The following is a 13,304-nucleotide window of genomic DNA, read 5'->3' on the forward strand; positions in this document are numbered from 1 at the left end:
GTAACTTTTTTTACCTTTTATAATAACAGTACACAACAAAGGCAGCAGAATGGCACCTCTTTCATAACCACCCACCCCCCCGGACGCCTGTTCTTGCAATATGTAACTTCTGTGTTTGGCTACGAAACCTTTGGAAAAGCTTTACGGCACTACGTCACTTCCTTGATGTTTGGCTCAGTACTTACCGTTTTTTTTTCCGGCAGCGCGCCGACCCTCGCTTTCATTGTGCCACAGGGTTTGTCTCACCCACTGACTCGCGTGTGCGCGAGCCGATCCGTCAGGCCGAGCACATCTGGTAGCTACACTGGTAGCAGGGGGCCGAACCCCGTGCCCTCCCTCCCCGTGGTTTTGTGGGAGCTGTGGACTAAGTGCTCGCTGAAGCGCGAAGTCCGTGCGAGGGCACCGTAAACTAGGTGTACATTAGATCAGTGTTTGTAACATGGACTCATTGAAACATGACTGATAAGGTTCAAATTTGTCCGGTAAAATTAATAATTTTATTACACTGGACCAAGTTTTATGGCATTGGTGCAAAAGTGCAATTGCACTCAGAAACTGTAGAGGCGCCAAATACCAAAACTTCCATAGTGCTGCTCTCAGGTCATGGCCTCATTATATGATGTACGACGTTGGGCTACGCCTCTACTAAAACAAAAGCCTCGCACGACAAAAGAGACAGAACATGTCATCTGTAAAATTGATTGTTTCCCATGTTTCACGTCTGTTTTAAGTAGAGCTTGTTCAAGAGCTTGTAATAGAATATTGAACAGTCGACACATCAAGATTCATTTCGGCCATGTGAAATTGTAAAGAAAAATAACTTGTGTTGTGCTTAACACATAAAACCCTCTAATGGGCAAATATGTATTATTTATAAATTATGTTTTAATGACCTCATTCTTATGTGTGAAGTCTATTTATAAGGGTTGGGTTTTTTTACAAAGTATCTATTTCAATTTGGGTTTGTAATCCGTATCTGCATTAAAAACAAAGAACACACGTATGAACACATTCCCTAACAATCTTTTTATGTTTTCCACAAGTTCTGTGTGGAACTTTGCTGTAGCTGCTACATTATTTTGGCCCGGGCCACCGAGCATGGTCTCCTCTGGAAAAATAGAAAATATATCCGTCACCTTTTTCTCTTTATCTCACTTCCTGAATCTTTCAACTGTTATAAATGATAACATTATTTTGTCCACTGGGTTTTTACTATTCCCTCTATCTTTTTTTCTTTACCTTAGTTTCCACAACATTTCATGGTAATTTGAATACAATTTTAGACACTATCCTCACAGCATCTAAGAAACATCTGGCGATTTGACAAACAAACACATTTTTTCGTCACTAGACCCGGTGGAGCACAAACAATGGAGATGACGCACTCGATGTTTTTGACAGATGGGTTTCTCATCCTTAGAACAACAGATCCTTCATGTCCTTTTTGTGTTGTTTTTATGCTACAAGCCAAAGGAATTTATTTCACGTTGATTTTTTTTTTATAACTGTGCATTTCATCTGTGATCTTGAAACTCTTTATATTCATCAGCTTTTTTTTTTGTTGTTGTTTGCTGCTCCATCACACCTTACTGTTTCTGTATCCAGCTGCTGATGGAGCACCTGGCGGCCATCGCTCCCGACCAGAATGACCTCCTGCATGAGCTGCTGCACGACCTGGGAGACACTCCCGACATGGAGGCTCTGCTCGGTACGCTCAGTGTATAGTTCGGTTCTGTTTTTTTTCTAATAATGTCCATGCATATGAAATTGTACTTCACCGATTTAAAAAGATAAAACTTTCAGCTGTGGGCTCTTGAAGATGCGGAACCATGTAGGATCCTACCTGCAACCTTATGTTTGTGTATAGCCACAGCCAGTAGCCAGATGCAGTGAATCAAGAAAAAGTACCTTATCTCGATATTGTTGCCGCTAAAATACTTAGTTTGAAAAGCGTTAGGGATGTGCAAGTGAAACACTGCAACATCCCCAACTTCACGATTGAATCCTTGAACTCATGACGCGTCATGACTTCTCTGCCTCTGTTCCATGTTTACCTAATTGTCAGGCGAGGGAGCGGTGGACCCCATCGAGCCCAACAGGGAGAGCACGCTGAGCCAGCTGGCCAAGACCGAGATCTCCCTCATGCTGACCAGCAAGTTCGAGCTGCTGGAAGGAGACGACAACAACATGAAGAGCCTCATGACAAAGTCAGTTCCACTCTGATGGATTTGTGTCACACTTATTAAGATCGGCGACGCCACACAAGCGCTGATGTTTGACCGATTTCGGCAGAAGATGAAACACTGCCACAGCTGAACACTAGATTATATTGTTGCATGACTCCTAAAGACCTAAATTCTTAAGCGACATCACCAAGTGGCACATGGTGGTTGTCTTCCTTTCTCTTTTATCTATTTCCTGTTTAGCAGGAAGAGCGTCGGTTGTCAGGCATATCTTTGCTATAGCGATGGGACTACTTGGAACGTTTTCTTTCTGGTCGTTTTTAAGTGGAATTTGCCTAATTTCGCCGTTGATGACACTTGTCTTTTCAGTGATGAAATGTTTGTCAAAGCCTGAAGTCTGATGTCAACACGTTGTGGCTATTTTTGAAAATGTTTCATGAGTAGCTCACAGGTTTGGTGATTACTATTAATTTACAGTAAAACCCAAATTTCAAAGAAAGTGGTAACATTAACAGAAATGGGGTTTTTTTTGGGGTTATATTTAACATGGGATGTTTTTGTTTTAGTTTTTTTTTTACAGTTATGAACAGTTTTAATGTAAACAATGCAATCACCAATATTTGAAGTCTTAACTTGCAGGCTTGTACTTTATAAATGCTAAAAGTCATAAAAGTTATGACTTTTATATTATTTAAAAAAGTGATGGAAGCTACTAAATAAAGCCTTCAATGTTTGATGCAAGTTTGTTCACAGCTGACAAAAAAAACCTGAATTTGTAAAAATGAATGAATACATTTGTATACGATAGCTTTGTTCCTCTTTTGTTTTGGAAATAATACATTTCCTCCACAACCAGAGCTGTTTTATTTCCTCTCAGGACAAAGAAGCTGATCATTGATGTGGTTCGGGTCCAGCCCGGTGACACTCTGCCCAAGACTCTGGAGACTCCTGCCACCGACGTACAGGTGAGATCACAACTTGATGATATTCGAACATTTCTCCATCCATACGTACTGAGGCTCAAAGTCAAGTGCAAAGTCCCCATGTTCTAAACGTTTGAAGGAGTGTGAGCACGCCAAGGTGGTAGAGCGCCGTACGGCCCAGGACGCCCAAATTCCCGAAGGCCTGAAGAGCCACCAGGCGGCGCTGGAGGACGGCCGGCTTCCCCTGGAGCAGAAGAAGAGGAAGATCCTCAGGAACCTTCGCACCCTGGAGCAGGCGGGCGTCGTCGCCGCCGACAACAAATTCCAGGACGTCATCAACGACATCTCAAAGGCGAGAACCCTTTAAACGGTTTTAAGCTTCGACCTCGGCCACGGCTTCTCCGGTCGCTTCTCCTCACCTAACCCCCCCCCCCCCCCCCCCGTTTCTCCGTTTGCCTCTCAGGACATTCGCTACCAGAGACGCTACCGCCAGAGACGGAAGGCGGAGCTGGTGAAACTGCAGCAGACGCTGGCGGCGCTCAACTCCAAGGCGACGTTCTTCGTGGACCAGATGAACTACTACGACACCTACATCAAGACCTGCCTGGACAACCTCAACAGGAAGTGAGTCCCTGCCTACTTACCCACAGAGTAGGCCCGCTATTTTGTACTTTTCTGTTCTGACGTGTGTGTGTGTGTGTGTGTGTGTGTGTGTGTGTGTGTGTGTGTGTGTGTGTGTGTGTGTGTGCGTGTGCGCAGGAACTCACGCAGGTCCATCAAAGGAGAGGAGCGGGGCAGTAAGAAGTGGAAGCAACAGTCTCTGAAATACACGGCGGCGCGGCTGCACGAGAAGGGAGTGATCCTGGAGATCGAGGGGCTGCAGACCAACCAGTGAGTCTCACTGGGAGGGATGGCGACGACCAGCGATATGGATGAAAATGCTGTCACAATGAAAGTGCTATCGAAAAAGTCCTTTCCTGCTTTTAGAGAAGGGGTTATTTTGAAGATTATTGAGATATACACCGTAAGGTGTCCATCCCATGCAATATAGCCCATTTTATTTATCATGGTCCAGATATGAAATTTGCACACACAAGATCTAAAAGTTCAATTGAAAAATGAATATCAGGCAGTATTAACGCTACCGTTAGGAGCTGTTGTCGGCCACTTGGGTTTTCTTTCAACACATGTTTGTAGGCTTCATTTAATAATATATTATTTAATAATCATTTTCCTCCTCTCTTTGCATGGACAAACATGGTTGGTTGGTGGGGAGAGATCAGCTCCAGGCCCCCAAATTGATTAGGTTTTGTGTTGCCACTTCTCCAAATATTAGAGAAATTTAAGAAATGGCTCCCCAGTTATCAATCTCAATTAAATGTTGATATCAAGGTCAATTTCAAGTATTTATCATGATGAATGTCATTGTTTAATCACTTGTGGCTCTCACTTGACTTGTCTTCCTGAACCTGGAACGCCTTAAAATGTTTTTTTTTCCTGCCACGTAACTCTCCGGTACTGTACATTAAAACACACAGGCTTTATTACTGGTCATGTAGACGTCTCTTCACATATAATGGACAGTTTCCAACACGGGACCAGTCTAGGTGTGTGCCAGGGCACAAGCTCCTCCTGGGAAAGGGTTTTATGGATGCAGGAAAGGCAGGACGGGATGCCTGTTGGCGCCCCTGCAACGCTTCTGGGAACTTTGATGTTTGATCAGTGGTTTCAGCTGACGCAGCTGTTGTCTCTGTGAGGAAGGAAAACTACCATTAGTGGCACCGCCAGGTTGGATTATTTTTTTTGGGGTTTTGTTTGTTTCTGTGAGCTCTCTCCAAATAGTTTGTGTTCGGTCAGTCGAGTCTCCTGCCGCTGTCATGTTGCTGTCCTATGATAAACAAAGATTTCGTAGATAACTGTTGAATGCTTGTTTCCACCCACCAGGTTCAAAAACGTCATGTTTGACATCTCACCCAGTGAGGAAGTTGGAGATTTTGAGGTGAAGGCCAAGTTTATGGGAGTTGAGATGGAAAAGGTCCAGCTTCATTTCCAGGTAAAGAATTAAAAAAAACAAAAAACAAAAAAAAAAAAAAAACAGTGGCATCTTTAATACGGTTAAAAAAAAATAATAATAATAATTTTTGCCTGGCCAATGGCAGAAGTGTGAAAATAAAAAGTTATTTTAGTGTTGTTTTTTTAATATTCAAGTAAATAAAAAAGGTTAACTAAACAATAAATGAAAGAGTCATTAATAGTATATATAAATAATATTATATAATATTTAATAGTCTTCATGTGTTTTCCAGGACCTTCTTCAGCTGCAATACGAGGGCGTGGCCGTGATGAAGATGTTCGACAAGGCCAAAGTAAACGTCAACCTCCTCATCTTCCTCCTCAACAGGAAGTTCTACGGAAAGTGAGGGGCGACCACTGAGACAGTCATTTAAAATAAAAAGCGAGAGGAGTTTGATTGTGCCTTCTGACGGGATCGGAATTTATGGAAAAACCAAAATGCTGTGTTATGTTTCACCTTTCCACTTGATAAACAAAAAAACAAAAAAAAAAACAACCTGTCAGACTTTGAAGGCCACTGTGGATTAATCACCCAAAACCAAAAAGAAACTTCTATTGTTTTGTCTAATTACATATTTTTTGTTCCCACAAGGTGCTTGTAAATGGAATATATTTTAAAGAAATCCTAACGGAATTTGTTTTATATGTTGTATATTAATTAAATATATTCCAAATATTTGGAAACACATTGTCTTGTTGTATAAAGAAGCTGGAATCTGATTGGTGGCAGTGCTGTAACAGTGTGGAACTGGACTTTGGAACGTGCATTAATTCATCAGTGCCTTTTAATTCAGAACATGTATAAGAAATGGTAACTGTTGAAAAATGGAAAATGGAATTGTTTTTTAAAGATGTGCTATCAAATAATACACAAATGAAATGCTATAATATAAACTCTTTCTTGAGGAGCTTAATAAATTACAAATGTCTACTTTTTGTCTTGCCTTTTTCTTTTTTCCCCAAAGACCTCTATAATCTCTGTTTTTTGCCTGCCCTTCATTTATGAGAAGGGAAATGTTGCATCTTCCTGGGGAGGGAGAAGGCGGAGTGTCATACTGCAGTTTGACTGCGTTTCTGGCAGAACACTCGACTCCACCGAGGTGTCCACATATTTTCAACACATTTGAGGTTGTTCTTAGGTTGATAAACATGTTGCGCTGGGGCCTGGTCTTTGCATTATTATCTCTTCAGACGTCGGCGTTCATTCACAAGAATGGTAGGTTTTGCTTAATTAAGACTTTCTACATTTCCTATCGCGTACAGTGTTATTGTGTTACTTAATTTTGACGGTTGTTCATCCTTAATGTTTGACTGAAATGAAATGCTTTTTATTTTTTTCCCCCCCATATTTCCATAAATCTTTAATTGTCATCAATTTCTTACCTATTATATCAATATTTTATATCTTATCTATATTTGTGTATTTCTTATGGTTTATCTGTGTCCTATTTTATCTTTATCGTTATCTACGGCCGCAGTTTGACAATGTACATTCGTTGCATTTGTTGCGACTTCATGTGTTTATAGCCATGTCACCGCATAGCCACAGAAATACACACACATCCTTCAAAATGTCGAAACGGTTGTTTTCTCTTTCCTTTTTTCTAAACTGACCCCTCCTTTCTGCCTGCAGCCTCAGGCCCCTTCCTGAGGACTTTCGCCGCTCACATTGTGTCGGAGACGGAAGAGCCCAGCGACTACCTTGATCTCTCTGTGCTGGAGAATGAAGACGGAGGCTCCGGCTCGGAGGTGGAGCCGGAGAAAAAGCACCATCACCCACACCACCCTGCCAAGAAAGGCCTTCACTATCGAGTCTCTGCGGAGGCCAATGGCTTCCTCCAGGGTCGCCTGGCAACTGTTTTTGTGCCCACCGTTTACACTTTGGTTTTCATCATCAGCGTGCCCCTCAACCTCGGCGCCGTGGTGATGTTCGTGCGGCGGATGCGTCCCAGGAAGCCGGCGGTGATCTACATGCTGAACCTCGCCTGCGCCGACCTGCTGTTTGTCCTTCTGCTGCCCTTCAAGATCTCCTACCATTACCACGGCAACAACTGGATCTACGGCTCCTTCATGTGCAGGGTGGTGACGGCGGCCTTCTACTGCAACATGTACTGCTCCGTCCTCCTTGTGACGTGCATCAGCATCGACCGCTTCCTGGCCGTGGTTTACCCCATGGACTCCCTGACGTGGCGGACCCCCCGCATGGCCCGCGCCGTGTGCGCCGCCATGTGGCTGCTGGCGCTGGGCGGCGTCACTCCGCTGCTCGCCTCTGGTCAGACCATCCACCTGCCAGATCTGGGCATCACCACTTGCCATGACGTGCAGAACGTGCACAAGCTGCAGGTCTACTACCTGTACTTCTTCCCCATCTATTCCTCCATCTTCTTTTTCATTCCGCTCATCTTCACCGCCGTCTGCTACGTGCGCATCATACAGGCTCTGGCCGTGGCCAATGTCGAGAACAGCTCCAAGAAGAGCCGGGCCATGATGATGGCTGTGGCTGTTCTGGTGGTGTTTGTGGTCTGCTTCACCCCGACCAACATCATCCTGATTGTCCACTATGTGCAGCTGGGCCACAGAAATGGGGACAGTTCCTACCAGGCCTACCTGCTCTCCGTGTGCGTCTGCACCGTCAGCTGCTGCTTGGATCCCCTCATCTACTACTTTGGCTCGTCCCAGTGCCAAAGGCAGGTGGTGGCGCTGCTGAACCGCAAACGCCTGCTGCGCGGCGGCTCAGAGACTTCGAGCACCAGCGAGCGAACAGAGAGCACCAAGTCTGGCAGGATGGAGAGCTTACAAGACGCCCTGGAGAGCCAGTACAGGAAGCTGGTGGCGTGAAGAAATGGGAACGGGGCGCCGAGCCAAGAGCAAGGGCGGACATTAAAGATAGGCTCCACCCAAACTCTTTTCTTAATTACCTGCTTCGTTTACCCGCTCTCGGAAGCACGGCTTTGACTGTACAGATTGTTTTCTAAAATGCTGTCACTAGAGCGCAGTCTTTCTACTTCCTCCAAAAAAAAGAGAGAGAGCTCCGTGGCTCCTCTTCAGACACCAGAGCCAACCTGCGTTTGAATGGCTTCGAAGGAACAGGCTTGCGTCAGCAATAGGAACTAGTTACGCCAACGCTCCTTCCCCCATACCTTTTGAAAACTTTGCTGCTTTAATGCAGGAGGGATTCCATGATGGTCCAGTGCCTGGTTGTGCTGGAGTTATTGCACTCACAAGTAAACTCCGTTATTATTCTTTAAAAACTTTGTTTACGGAAAGCTTCAGTTTGACTCGTGGCTTTGCTCTTCACACATTTATTAAAACACTGTCATACAAGTTAGTGGATATTTCAAGATCACATTGCAACCAGCTTTCTGAAAATGTCATATTGTGTTAAATTCAACAAAGAAGTATATGAGCAATATATGCAACTTATCTGCTGTCTTTTATTGACTGTTAATTTGTTAATTTAGCCTCAACAAGCAGTAAATGTATGATACTGGAACATATAATATAGCATGGTTCATTCTGATGGGGTGGATGATTCACGCCGAACAGACCTAAATGAATTTTCTCTTGACACTTCAGCCTCTCTTGTTTTACTCCTTGTTCTCCTGGTTGTCTTGGCACAGCTCTGGGGAAAAAGGTTTCAAAAAGTGAGGGACGACTCGAAGACAAGCTTCCCTTTGAATGGGTTTTGTAACTCACCGGGTCGGTCCTGAGGGGATCGCAGGATGTTTGTTCCAGTGGTATTTCCTGACTACACACTGTACAACATGCACGGCTTGGTTCTACTGTATGTGAGGAAGTGTGTTGTGGGATTTCACTACAAGCTCACCCTCTTGTGTTTGCTGGTGGAACTACCGTGGTGCACCGCACCGACGGTGATAAATAAGGTGCAACACGTAGGACCAGGGGGAGGAGGGGAAGATCTCACAACTGACCCGTTTTCCCGTCATAGCTGTGGAAATCTTCCGGGAAGTTCAGACATTCCGCCTGTTTCTTGATGGTTTCAACGTCTTTGGGGTCGATTTTTCCCGTCCGGGCTGGAAATGGGACGGATGCAGATGAATGAGCGATGAGAACATTCACTACTTCACTCAACGCTTTTGAATATTTTAACAAAGTGCCAAACTTACTGAACTGCATGATGTACCGCCCAGTGACGTCCTCGTTGCGGAAGGTGTCCGTCCAGAGCAGGCAGTCGGAGCAGGTCTGCAGGATGTGCCCTTTGTGCTCCGACAGGTTTTCTTTGCAGGGCACACAACAAATTGTATCAGTCTGTTTTCCTCTCTATTTCCATTGTTGCCAGTTCAAAAAATAAATGCGTGAAAATATCTGTCACTTACTGCGAAATGTGGTCGCAACTCCCAGGACCGTTGCATTTGCCTCCCCGTAGATGCATCGATTACTGAGAAGCACAAATTGGCATAAATAAATTCCATCAAAAACATGGCATCGCTTATTGAGTTTTAAGTGTCTTATACCATTGTGGATTTGGGAAAGGCATTCATAATTGTTTCCTAATGTGCTGTTTAATGACTTGTTAGTCCTCTTGTTTAATACACTTAATGGCAAGACTTACAAGCAGTGATCCCCCCATCGCAAAGTGACGATTTGACTGTCGGAGGTGGGAGACAGCTCTATCCAGGAGCTTTTTAGGGACTCCAGCGCCGTGTGGTACGGCTTGGGGTCACCAGATCCCATCACATACATCCATTTTCCAAACACCTTCACGTCGAGGCAAAATCAACAATCAAATGTTTCTTTCTTGTTATCACACAAGTCTGCAAAAGCTAAACCGGTAGAGGTCCAGTTGGAAGTGGTCGGGCGACAGACCTTCCAAGTCAGTGGTGGAACATTTGCTGAAGAGCAGAACTAACCTGGTTGGCGTCCTCGGGAATGAAAGGTTTGACCAAGTCCTTGCAGTCCGGTGCAGAGGCGGCGCCCAGCGAGGAGACGGTCAGGAGTAACAGAACGGCGCGCACGGCCATCTTGAGCGGGAGAGAAACTGAGCCGAGGAACCCGGAGCTGCGACGGAACCGGCCGACTGTCGGCGATGGGGGAGATTCCGCACGGAAAGTCGTTGTGTGCAAGTACAAATCGGGAAGAGGAGGAGATTCCCCCCGGAGCCTTTGAAAGAAACCTTTCAATGGCCGCGCCGACCCATGCAGATTTCTTTCACCCCGAGTTAAATGGCCGCCACAGAAATCTGGCTTTGGCATCCGCGGTCCTGGGCTCTCGCCCGTGGAAGAAGTCGGGCATCGCGCCACATCTTTAGGCGCTAAGTGACCTGAAGAGAGGTTTATTTCTGTGGAAGTGAAGGCTGCTTTGTGTGAGTGTGGGAACCGCCTTGTGGTTAGATTAGGGGAGCATTTCAAGGATTGAGCTCCTCTTTGTATTATCGCTGTAGATCTTACCAAACAACAATCTTTGGTTCCCACTACTTTAAGGCACTTGAAGAGCGACGACCCAAAGGCGTGAGCCACCGTTACAATTTTTTTTATTGAAAGCGGCAACGCAAGTGTTACAACATACAAACAAGACTGAGACGGCAGCACTATGAAACGCACAACAGTGTATCAGCATATCCAGTGTACCTTTAATGTAAAACATCTATTAACCATAAAGTCAAGTCAAGTTCATCAATTTCTTGGACCATTTTTCTTATAGAAATGCCGCCACTATTGACACGTTGATGCCTCTCATCCATCTATCAGCAGACCTACCGCTCCAATGCAACACAAACCGAACAACACACACTTTTCCTGCGGCGCTCTCCGGCTGAACAACACAAAGCTGCCGGCTATTTCAAAATTCACTAAGTGTACTCGTGCTTCCAACAGGTCCTAGTGCATCTAGAGCATGCGATCACTATTATCACTATGTGTTATGCATGGCTGGACTGTTAAAAGGGTACGCTGCGACGTGTAGGCGCTATTCAAGGTCGGTGGCTCTGGTTGGACCTCGCGTCACGGGCTCGGCAGTCATAGGATCCTCCGCCTCCTCTGTCTTCTCAGCCGGCTTCGCCGCCTCCCTTTCGTCTGCGCACAAGTCTAGAACAGGAAGTGAGGTGGATGAAGAAATGACCTTTTGATACATCAAAGAACAGGGATCAATCCGCTTAGCTGTGACTTCCGCCCCCTCACCTGTTCCTCCGTAGTGGTATTCGGGGAGGAAGTTGAGACACTGCCTCTGGTTCTTGAACCTCTCCAGCTCCGAGGCATCCAGTCTTCCGGTCCTCGCTGTTTTCCGACACAGCGAAGGAAGGAAGTGAGTGAACCAGGTGTCAGTATAATGTCGACGGGTAGAACGTCCCGCGACGCGATACAAGAGAGCACGGATCAAGTTCCAACAGAAACTCACTGAAGAGGAAGAGGTACCGGCCCTTCGTTTTGCCGTCGGGGAGGAGCGTGGTGTCCTCGGAGAGCAGGCAGTCGGGGCAGGTCTCGTAGTACTTGCCGTCGTGGTACGAGGTGTGACCGTTGATATTAACTGCGAAACACACATTTAACATCCTCAACATCTTCCGTGCGTGTAGATGCGTCTGATTCCACTCACCCTTGCCTCAGACACCTCGCAAAGTCCAATGTCGAGCCCGAAAGGAAACCCGGGTACGTACACGTGGTGTGGCTGGTCATTCCCGTGATGGTGGCGTTGGCAATTCCTTGCAGACATCGCGCGTCATTTCTGCAGAGGAAAGAGAACGGCGTCACATTTTGCCGCGCACGAGTAAGCGGATGGTGTTCGTTCGCGATGCGCGGTCACGCGCCGGTCGCGTCCTCACAGGCGGTCGGCCCAGTAGATGGTCATGACTCCCGTGTCGGAGGAAGCGGACAGCTCCACCCAGGAGCTCTTCACCGACGCCAGGTCGCTCATCAGGCCGCGCTGGTCCCACGACCCCACGTGGAACACCCACTTGCCGTAGATCTGCCGCAGTCACAAGAGCAGAGACGACTGTTCGGCGACAACTCTTGTTGTCAAAAGATTTCATCATGAGCTTGTTAGCGTCACTGGGAGAAACCACGAGGGTGTATCATTATACAGTTAAATCATGCATGTAGACTTGTGTACGTCTTCTTTTAACAAAGTCAGATAAAGTCGTTTTGTAAAGTCTCTTGTTAGTTCAAGAAACCCAACCGCCTCAGTTTCCCCGAGCAACTCCTCGTTCCAGTACATACCGGACAAAAATGTGAAAATACCACATTTCTACTTAAGTAAATATATATTAGGTGCACATATATGTATTTGCTCTTACTGTAAATGTACTTCAAGTATTAAAAGTAAGAAACCTGCTCAAACCTTATTATTTTTATATTTGATTCTGTAGATGAACGCTCATGGATATGATGATTACAATTTACAAAAAAATGTATGACCTAATGAATCACCGGTGAGCAATCCTATAATTGATAGATCTAAAGTAACATGTCTCTCTCAAACTCTGAAGCTGTGATATTGGCTCAGATCCAACAATCCAGCGCAGACAGAGGTGGAAAATCCCGGGTTCAGGAGGTACAGTAAAAGCTCTTCCGTGTTGTCGCTCCAGCCTGATTCCACGAGGCGCAGTGGCGGGACCTCTGGGTCGAAGCTGATCGGCAACAACATGGTTGACTTCAAATCCCGACGTGGGGCGTTTTTACATTCTGAACCCGGATTCTCCACCCATGTCGTTCTTTCGTAAGACAGTTTCCCATCGTGTTCCCTCACAGCACGCAATGCTTCCATGCAATCCAAAAATGAAAACAAATTACTTCATTAATAATTGAATTTAAGTCAAAAGCTTCTGGCCTAAACCCTGTAGAGCCCGGAAATGCATTAAAAAAAAAAAAATGCATTTAGAACGCATTCAGATGCATTAAAACTCAACCTTTTAATGCATTTAAATGCATCATCTTCGGTCAGGTGGCAGCCCCCATCGCAGGGCGCGGCTGGTACTCACAGGGCTGTGGCTGTCCAGAACCAGCGGCTTGATGAGCTGCTCGCAGTCCGGGTCGGAGGCGGCGCCGAGGGAGGCGAGGGCCAGCAGAGTGAGGGCCAGAGCAGCAGCCATGTTCCCACTCTGAGGGAGAGACACTGAGCCAGAGCAGAGAGGATGAGACGCTCCACAGGAGGGGCTACGTCACAGTGGGCCGGG

The 13,304-nt window shown here is 45.9% G+C and overlaps 3 protein-coding genes across 3 annotated transcripts in view; 2 read left to right on the plus strand and 1 right to left on the minus strand.

Annotated features, from left to right (window-relative positions):
* The window catches only part of iqgap2 (IQ motif containing GTPase activating protein 2), a 44,651-nt gene extending 38,557 nt beyond the window's left edge, over positions 1-6,094 (plus strand). The window contains exons 31-38 of the mRNA XM_080004443.1: positions 1,606-1,708; positions 2,066-2,207; positions 3,061-3,148; positions 3,246-3,458; positions 3,570-3,730; positions 3,866-3,997; positions 5,051-5,159; positions 5,413-6,094. Of these exons, the coding sequence (XP_079860569.1) occupies positions 1,606-1,708; positions 2,066-2,207; positions 3,061-3,148; positions 3,246-3,458; positions 3,570-3,730; positions 3,866-3,997; positions 5,051-5,159; positions 5,413-5,526 (1,062 nt within the window). The 3' untranslated portion in view covers positions 5,527-6,094. The remainder of the gene's footprint in view (positions 1-1,605; positions 1,709-2,065; positions 2,208-3,060; positions 3,149-3,245; positions 3,459-3,569; positions 3,731-3,865; positions 3,998-5,050; positions 5,160-5,412) is intronic.
* A 199-nt stretch (positions 6,095-6,293) lies between these two features.
* f2r (coagulation factor II (thrombin) receptor) lies at positions 6,294-9,580 on the plus strand. Its single transcript, XM_080004504.1, has 2 exons — positions 6,294-6,395; positions 6,813-9,580. The coding sequence occupies exons 1-2, from the start codon at positions 6,329-6,331 to the stop codon at positions 8,015-8,017; spliced, it is 1,272 nt and encodes a 423-aa protein (XP_079860630.1). The 5' UTR covers positions 6,294-6,328; the 3' UTR covers positions 8,018-9,580.
* Positions 9,581-10,653: 1,073 nt separating this feature from the next.
* On the minus strand, positions 10,654-13,304 carry LOC307233308 (uncharacterized protein). Its single transcript, XM_080004626.1, has 6 exons — positions 13,110-13,304; positions 11,955-12,097; positions 11,790-11,857; positions 11,534-11,662; positions 11,317-11,412; positions 10,654-11,223 (listed from the first exon to the last, which is right to left on the minus strand). The coding sequence occupies exons 1-6, from the start codon at positions 13,218-13,220 to the stop codon at positions 11,105-11,107; spliced, it is 666 nt and encodes a 221-aa protein (XP_079860752.1). The 5' UTR covers positions 13,221-13,304; the 3' UTR covers positions 10,654-11,104.

This window comes from Zeus faber (assembly GCF_960531495.2).
Source record: "Zeus faber genome assembly, chromosome: 7".
NCBI lineage: Eukaryota > Metazoa > Chordata > Actinopteri > Zeiformes > Zeidae > Zeus > Zeus faber.